General features: G+C 36.9%; 1 protein-coding gene across 1 annotated transcript; it reads left to right on the top strand.

The window, feature by feature from the left end:
- The first annotated feature begins 1,868 nt into the window (after positions 1–1,868).
- On the top strand, positions 1,869–3,837 carry LOC104425095 (cationic peroxidase 1-like). Its single transcript, XM_010037683.3, has 3 exons — positions 1,869–2,146; positions 2,811–3,002; positions 3,134–3,837. Exons 1-3 carry the CDS (start codon positions 1,928–1,930, stop codon positions 3,683–3,685), a joined length of 963 nt encoding a protein of 320 aa, XP_010035985.2. The 5' UTR covers positions 1,869–1,927; the 3' UTR covers positions 3,686–3,837.
- Positions 3,838–8,445: the final 4,608 nt, after the last annotated feature.

Here is an 8,445-nt window from a genome sequence, read left to right on the forward strand (position 1 = left end):
TGCTAATTTGACTTTTATTATATTTAGAATTAGTGAATATGTTTTCGCAAGTACTCCGCTGAAAAATTAAGTTGTATATTTAAGTAGTTATGCAAAGTATTAAATGGGCCAAACAGGAGTTTTTATTTTTTATGGAAAAAATAATTGTTATTCAATATATGAGAATTTTCTATCTTGATTTATTTTCCAAATTTGTTTTACCGGTTGCCATTCCCATTGAATGGGAATATATTATATGGTCCGCAAAGGACCGTTATTCTTAGAGAATAACAATGCCGTTCTCTTAGCAATACCCTTGTCTTTTTCTATGTATACGGCCTTCTTGCCTCTTCGATTAACCTTGAAGAGGCATCTTGCTCAAATCATATGCAATAATTCTTGTGTAGTTGACCGCATCATCTCTAGTAGGTAATTAAAAATCGAAAAAACATTGCAAGATGACATCGATTATCTATTCTCATTCGTGTTTACTTAGTCTTCCACATCTAAATAAAAAAGATACTGAGGTCGGGGTGAGCAAGTGAGGGTTGTGAACCCTCCCCTAGATCTAAATGAGGAATCGAATCCTCTTGCCTATCGCTTGGCAGTAGCATCACCACTTGCCATTACCACAAGGGTTGGCCACACGTGCCTCGATCTAAGTGAGGCCTCACAGCCTATGCCTATGGTAAGGGAGGACCGTTGGCCTTCTTAACTTTATTTATTTATTTTTCTTTAAATTATTTAATAAATTCTAATCAGGATTAGGGAAAAAAAATGAAGTTTGTGATAAAATGACATAGTTGGACATTGATACACAACTTAGATAACATTAACAGTCACGTAAGAGAGGGAAATTAATAACTTAAGTCCCGTCAGCATTTTTCTTAAATTAAATTAGATTGAGTAAGTAGAGGGATTTAATTGCACAAATTCAATTTTTTTTTAAGACTTCATTGTACTATCCAAAAGTTTTAGGATTCGTTTTCACTTTTGTGACAAATCTTATAACTTTTGATACACTTATCCCTTATTTTTTAGGAAAAAAGGTTGCATTTATTAAATGTGCTTAATTTCTTAATTTACCAACCAAAAAAGTGTTGTGTTGGATTTACTAATTATAACATGTGCCATAAAAGGCAAAAATGACAAGGAGTTTAATGGGTAACCTAGGTATCACTTTAAATTTAGGTGATTTTACATTTTAGGGGAAGTGCATGCAACTTCACTTAATTAAGCAAAAAAACTCTAAAGAAAAGATCTTGTCCTTGGCATACCTAAACTAACCTTGGAACATTAATTATATCATCCCATGATTGGGTCCGCACAAAATGAATGAAAAAAATAAAAAATAAACCGTTGACTTCATTATTTAGATTTATTAAATTAAAAGCCAACCTGTCATCAAGTTTCTACCTAAGTTTTAGTAAAATATAAATAATTCGACTAAAGTCATGGGTCAATGGACTATTTTCCCAATGGATCGAATCATTACAAAAATGATTAACGTCTCATTCTAATTAATGATCATCAGCAGCTTCCTCGTTGCTAATAGCATTTTCGCTGGTCAACTATTCTGGCAAATTTCACATATGACAGCCCAGTGCTAACATGTTTTTGATTAAGATATGATTAATCACCGGCACGGCTTCACCAATCTCAAGGATGTCTTTTGCTTCAAGCTAGAAGGCACATACGTTCTTGCCCCAATTATTATTATTATTATTATTATTATTATTTTTAAATTTCACTCGTTTTCTTCTTCCACACAGCGTATGTTGACCTCCAAAACCAATTTGAAAAACATTAAGAATTAAGAGCCGAAAGTACTGTAATTCTCCTATAAATACTACATGCCGAGGTTCATGAAGAAGCCAAACCAAGACACGACACGCATTTGTGAGATCTCTCCCTTGTCTCTCTTTCCCATCTGATTAGTCCTTTAGTCATGGCTTTCGATACAGCCCTGAAAATCAGCTTCCTTTTCGTTGTTTGCGTGATCACGTCGAGATCTGCCTCGGCACAGTTGTCTAACCAAAATTACTACGAGAAAGGGTGCCCGAAAGCACTCCAGACCATTGGATCTGCCGTGAAATCGGCAGTGGCCAATGAGTCCCGCATGGGAGCATCCTTGCTCCGTCTTCACTTCCATGATTGCTTCGTCAATGCAAGTCTCATTCGCTTTCTCACTCTGCTCTATGTTTTTCACTTCCACGTCCATTTTCATTCTTTTGTGCATGTGTTGCATGTTCTTTTATGTGCGAGCTTTTACTTCATTCCCGATCCATACATGGATTATTCCTTTATGTGTATTTTCGATTGATCATCCATTCCTGCTTCGCTAAAAACAATTTTGACGTCCGATGTTAGAAGAGTTGCAAAACAACATTGTTTTTTTTTCCTTCATCTTTTTCCATTTTATTATCTTGCGTTGGTTATATAATTCCACGCATGTCACACACATCAGTGAGTACAACCCATTTAGTAGGAAAAGATGTGACCAACATTTTGGAAATTCGAATTTTTAAGGAATACTGCAACAACTGAGATACAAGGGCCAACGATTCCATTAAATTAAGAAAGAACAGACATTGAGCTGACCATAGCACACCCCTGCCAACCTGGTGTCTCTAACTTCGTCTTTTCTCCCCCTTTTTTTTTTTTTAAAGGAAAGGTCTCTCTTTTAACATTCCTTTCCGATTGTTCGTAAGGGAAAAAACACTATTTTGTTTCCTCATAAATTCAATATTTAGATCATCCTTTCTGCTTCGTTGGATCTTGTAAACCTAATAAGATGAAATATTGATGTTCTTTTTAATTTTTTTTTACAGGGTTGTGATGGATCAATTCTACTAGATGACACCGCGAACTTTACTGGGGAGAAGACGGCGTTTCCCAACTTGAACTCCTTGAGGGGATTCGATGTGGTTGACACCATCAAGTCAGAAGTGGAAAAACTGTGCCCTGGTGTCGTCTCGTGCGCTGACATCTTAGCCATTGTTGCGAGAGATTCCGTCGTCGAAGTAAGCACCCAACTCTTGAGATTTCTTAGAACGTAATTTTATTATTAATATCTCAGAATATTCTTTTGAATTGATATGAAGAAAATTTGAGTTTCCTAATCTTACGTGGATTCATTAAATTTGATTTTCAGTTGGGGGGACAGAGTTGGCAAGTTCAACTAGGAAGAAGAGATTCAACCACGGCGAGCCTGAACACTGCTAATACTGACCTCCCAGCTCCAACTCTTAATCTTAGTGCCCTAATCACTTCTTTCTCTAACAAAGGCTTCACTGCCGAAGAAATGGTAACCCTCTCAGGATCTCACACCATAGGCCAATCCAGGTGCGTGACATTCCGGGCCCGTCTTTACAACGAAAGCAACATAGACTCGTCGTTCGCCACAACTTTAAAAGCCAATTGCCCTAGCTCGGGAGGTGACAACAACCTCTCCCCTCTTGACGTCACCAGCCCGACGTCCTTCGACAATGCCTACTTCACCAACTTGGTGTGCCAAAAGGGTTTGCTTCATTCGGACCAGCAATTGTTCAGTGGAGGTTTGACGAATGCTCAAGTGACTGCCTACAGCAAGAACTTTGGCTCGTTCCAGAATGATTTTGCCAAGGCCATGGTCAAGATGGGTGGCCTTAGCCCTCTCACCGGGTCCACTGGTCAAATCAGGACGAATTGTAGAAGAGTCAATTGATTTTAATCCTGGATATTGTTCTTTTGGAGACGTTTTTCTTTATTTAATCTTGTAACCTTTCAAGATGATTGAGAATTATGTGTAATAACTTGGTGCTCTTGGGTGTAATGATAACTTTGTTTTAGCCAATTTCATGGGGCGTCAATTGAATATGATGATATCAATATCCAATGCTAGATAATGATTAATCGTATGGCATCTAAGCTCTTGGAAATGCCAGACTTGACATGTGTGATTCTATGCATTTGCATCATGAATGGAGAGTAATATTTTTGAAGTCCATAACAGTTGCTCCTCAGGAATCTAATTATCATCATGAAGAGGTCAATGCTCTTGTTACCTTTCCGGCATTCAAGAGTTCAGATTTCCTCAGAGTCTTAAAGTGCTTCAACGACTTCAAAGCTCCGAGTCCAGATAATTTTAACAGTCTATTCTAGAAATGTGCTTAGCCCATCATAGGGTAGGACATTGAGGAAGATGTCATGGACTTCATCTCATCAAAAAGAATATTTAAATCTATAAATTTCACATTGAATATTTAAATCTATAAATTCCACATTGATTTCCCTTGTACCGAAGGTATAAACCCATCCTACCTCAAAGAGTTTAGACCATTTCATGCTAATGTCCTATACAAGATCATACCTAAGTGGCTTGAAGAGCAAATAAGTTGCGTGCTTCCGTCGATCATTGACCTCAACAAAACTGCTTTCATCACTTTGTGACAGATCTTGGAGAACATCCTATTGTGCCAAGATCTATTATGCAACCACTGTAAGGGAGACAAGGGTAAACAAGTAGCCATAAAGATTGATCTCATGAAAGCTTATGACATGGTAAAATGGGATGTAGTTCTTGGGATGCTCAAAGCTATAAATACACCTCAATACTTGGTTGATTCGGTAACTGAATGCATCACTACACCAAGGCTTTTAGTGACCTTCAATGGTGAATAGGCCAGCTGTTTTAATAGTACTAATGGGTTAAGACTAGGTGATACTTTTTCTCCATACCTCTTAATTTTAGTTATGGAGCTTCTTAATAGAATTATCAGTGTGAAAGTTGCTCCTATTGCTTTCAAGTATCACTGTCACTGTGAAATGCAATGGATTACCCACTTATGCTTTGTCAACGATTTGTTTTTATTTGCTTATGGAGATGTAGATTCTGTCCTTTCCCTTGTTGATGCCTTTAAATATTTTTATCTGGGTTAACAAAGATTGGAAGCTCCTTACACTGGATCACTCGCCTTTTTCCACAAGTGCCCTCCCTATCAAACACCTGGGTGTTCCCCTTTAGAAGACTCACTCACATAGATTATAAAAGTCTTATTAACAAGACTTTTAAGAAAATTGAAAGCTTGGACATGAAGCATATGAGTTATGCAGGGTGTCTCAGTTAGCAAAATCAGTCATCATCTCCATTTGCACTTCTTGGATGCAAATGTTCTTACTTCCAAGGCAAACCATATACGAGGAAAAGAAGAGGATCCATCAATCTTTTTGGGCAGGTAATGCAATAAACCATGGACCGCACAAGGTGGCATGACAAGTAGTTTGCTTAACTAAAAGAGAAGGAGGATTAGGATTGCTCGATTTGAACTTGTAGAACAAAGTATTGTTAGGCCGCATGTTATGGAACCTCATTAATCGTCCATTCCCTTCGAAGTATATGGGTTCACAACACCAAATGTAGAGGCACTCCAATTATTGTGATCAACATTAGGGCAAGTATGGCTTGGAGTTGATGATGTCTCCTTAAATTGTCACCTATTCTAACGTTGATAATCCATAGTTCAGGGTATTGTTGCCAAGAAATTTATGATGAACTCAAATATTTGGGACTGGTTGTGGAGTGGTATAACCTAATTGGTTCACCGGAATAAGCAAACACAATTTTATTAGCTAGCTCGTTTGCAAAAACAAACCATTGATAGTAGAGATCATTGACCAATGGATGACTTTTGTCGATATCCAATGTAGCTTTTGTAAGGCTGGCACCGAAGAAAAAACTCGTTTATTTTTCCAATGTGGGTGGACAAGTAGCATTTTTCGCATTATCCTTGCACAACATGGGATTAGGTGTCCTCTAGGAGGATAGAATGAGAAACTTCAATGGATGATTAGAGCAACAAAGAGTAAAGACTTGGCAGCAAAACTCCTCAAAGCATCCTTTCTAGCAACCCTATATGGCTTTTGGATGGAGTGCAACCGTAGAAGGTATCAAAACCAGTCAACTAAGATTTATATTATTTTGGCTAATATACATAAAAATGGAAGAGATAGAGTAAAGAATGAGACCTTCCTAGACAAATGTTATTTTGGCTACTATGTCGAGACTTCTCACCTCCATCTTTTCAAATTATTAGCTCTATTTGTAATGCTAGGGAATGCATTTAAGCTGTTGTTCTTAATCTGCTTTATAATATTGACATTTTACACAAAAGAAAAAGGGAATTTATATTCAATGCCGAAGGCAAAAATATCTTCTATGCTTTCATGTCGACTGTTAGAGATGATTAGGGAGTTCTATAGAATATTTTCCTATGTTAGAGATAATGATGGTATTTATGCTAGTTATCTATCTTGTTTAAGAGTGCACATATATTGCATGCATTATTTCCTTTAATTGTGCATATCATGATTGAGATATTATCTTGGAATAATTATCTAATGAAGCCTATAAATGGGTAAGTGTATTCTTCATTAATATATATACATATATGTATATATATCAAATTTTACAAAATTCTCTAATTTTATTTTTTGCATTATTCTTATCTTTGTCATTGTGATTATTCATTTAATAAATTACATAATGGTAGAAAAGAACTAATCTTGTGCAATGCACATTAATCGAGGGTGTTGTCGAAATAAATTTCGATGGCTTAGGCTGGATGGATCAACTTGGCACTTACGTACTAGATGAACATTGAATATTCTTTCCAGTTTATGTCGCTTTTGTATCTGAGCTTCTTTACGGTATCGGATTAATCTCATGATCATCGAGTCAAGACAATTCTCTTATGCGCTGCAACAAGGAAATTAGAGGTAGAGGTGATCTTGCCCAAGGCGGCTTGACAGACATGCACATCGATCTTCTGAGCGGGTTCGGGTGATGTATTTCGCTCCGATGGGCAGTCTGGGGTCAGCTCCGAAAGTAGTTTCTATTTTTGGACCAATGAGATTAAAGACGTTCTATGAATCCTTGTTGGGCCCAACTCGTCCAAAACCGTTAAGTGTTTCAAAGAACACTTTAGTGTCGAGAGTAAGCAATATTCTATGCCTGTTCACATGTCCAATCCAAGTTGGTCATTGAAAAGGGCGTAATTATAAATCCGAGGCCTCTGAAGATGGCTGGAAAGTAAGTTAAAAAAAAATTAACGTCATAAACCTGTAATGCCAATTTTATCACTAAACAAAATATAAGATAATTCTCTAAGAGGCTACGAGTTAAGCATATTATCCAAATGCTACACTATGCCCACATGAGCAAGCATATCACTAGACCAATTGCCTTCCTGAAAAATGCGATGAATTTTGAACTCAAAATGAGCTCTATAGCCTTATGATATCCTTAAATAATGTTGGATCAATGTTATTCACTACTCTCTCCGGGTTAAGAAATTCAGTAATTATTTTGGAGTCCATCACAATCAATATCCACTACCCACTTTGTTATCTCCTTATTAGGGATTCTTAGATGTACTTAACATGTCATATAGAGCATCAACTTTATCGAGTGACTTCTTGTTGTCTTGACTTAGAAGTATTAGATCGTTCACTTCACAACCCTTAGGCCCTCCTCTCTGTCTACCATTGAAGATTCATTTTCATGCCCAAGCCCAATTTTACCATAGGTCTTTAGTTGGGAGAGGCCGCCATTAAGATTTGAGTGTCTTCAGGATGTTCAACTCACCTCTTAAGAGACGACTTTAATTAAGCCTTTGGCAAAAAGTGGCCCAAATTATTTTAGAATAGATATGATCATAGGTTTAGCAAGTGACTCGCGATACCTTAATGCACTATCCAAGAGTGTAAATATAAAGTGCTTTGAGAAATCATTATACTAAAAAATTTGAATAGCCCAAGTTGCCTATCGACGCTCATCCAATTAAACTTGAAAAAACAAGCGTAGACTGGTTCAGGTTGGTTATCATGACATTTGAGCAAGGTGAGGAATAAATTCCGCTCTCTCTTTGAAGTAGACCGGTTCAAGTTAGGTTACCTTGTTTACTCCATCGGGTTTATTCATCTTCTGCAAAGATGTAATAAGGCCCAGGGAATAACCAAACGACATGAACTCAAAAAAAAAGTGGACTCCGACAAACTCTCTAACTCTTACTCGCAAAAATACTAGAAAAGAAGATCCGAATTGGTTCTGTCCCAGAATTCCGAAGCCACTTTGGCAAATGTCAAGATTGCTAGTTCAATGAAACTGTTAATCACATAATAAATAGAGGTTTAGCAGTCTTGCTGTCCGAAAAAACATATAATTCCCCTTGAACGGCACGGTTGCGTTGAATTTGATTTATAATACTTATCTTTTTTGGTATAAAGATAGGTAATGTTGACCCAATAACAATTGGACCGTCAATGTTTCCCTTTCTTTTAGAAAAATGATAAATATAGATCCTTCGAAGCATAGTTCATGAAATTAAAATGGTTATATTAGCACTTTTAGTGTAAAAATAATTGGAGAATGTTGACCCGATGACGATTGGACCGTTATTGTCGTCTTTTTCTTTCATTTTTCATAAA

Source organism: Eucalyptus grandis, chromosome 11, assembly GCF_016545825.1.
Source record: "Eucalyptus grandis isolate ANBG69807.140 chromosome 11, ASM1654582v1, whole genome shotgun sequence".
NCBI lineage: Eukaryota > Viridiplantae > Streptophyta > Magnoliopsida > Myrtales > Myrtaceae > Eucalyptus > Eucalyptus grandis.

What these genes read in the sequence shown, in the direction of transcription:
- LOC104425095 (XM_010037683.3), top strand. Translation starts at nt 1,928, where the DNA reads ATGGCTTTCGATACAGCCCTGAAAATCAGCTTCCTTTTCGTTGTTTGC. An exon ending in TCCATGATTGCTTCGTCAAT is followed by an intron (nt 2,147 to 2,810) that starts GCAAGTCTCATT and finishes TTTTTTTTACAG; the next exon opens with GGTTGTGATGGATCAATTCT. An exon ending in CGAGAGATTCCGTCGTCGAA is followed by an intron (nt 3,003 to 3,133) that starts GTAAGCACCCAA and finishes TTTGATTTTCAG; the next exon opens with TTGGGGGGACAGAGTTGGCA.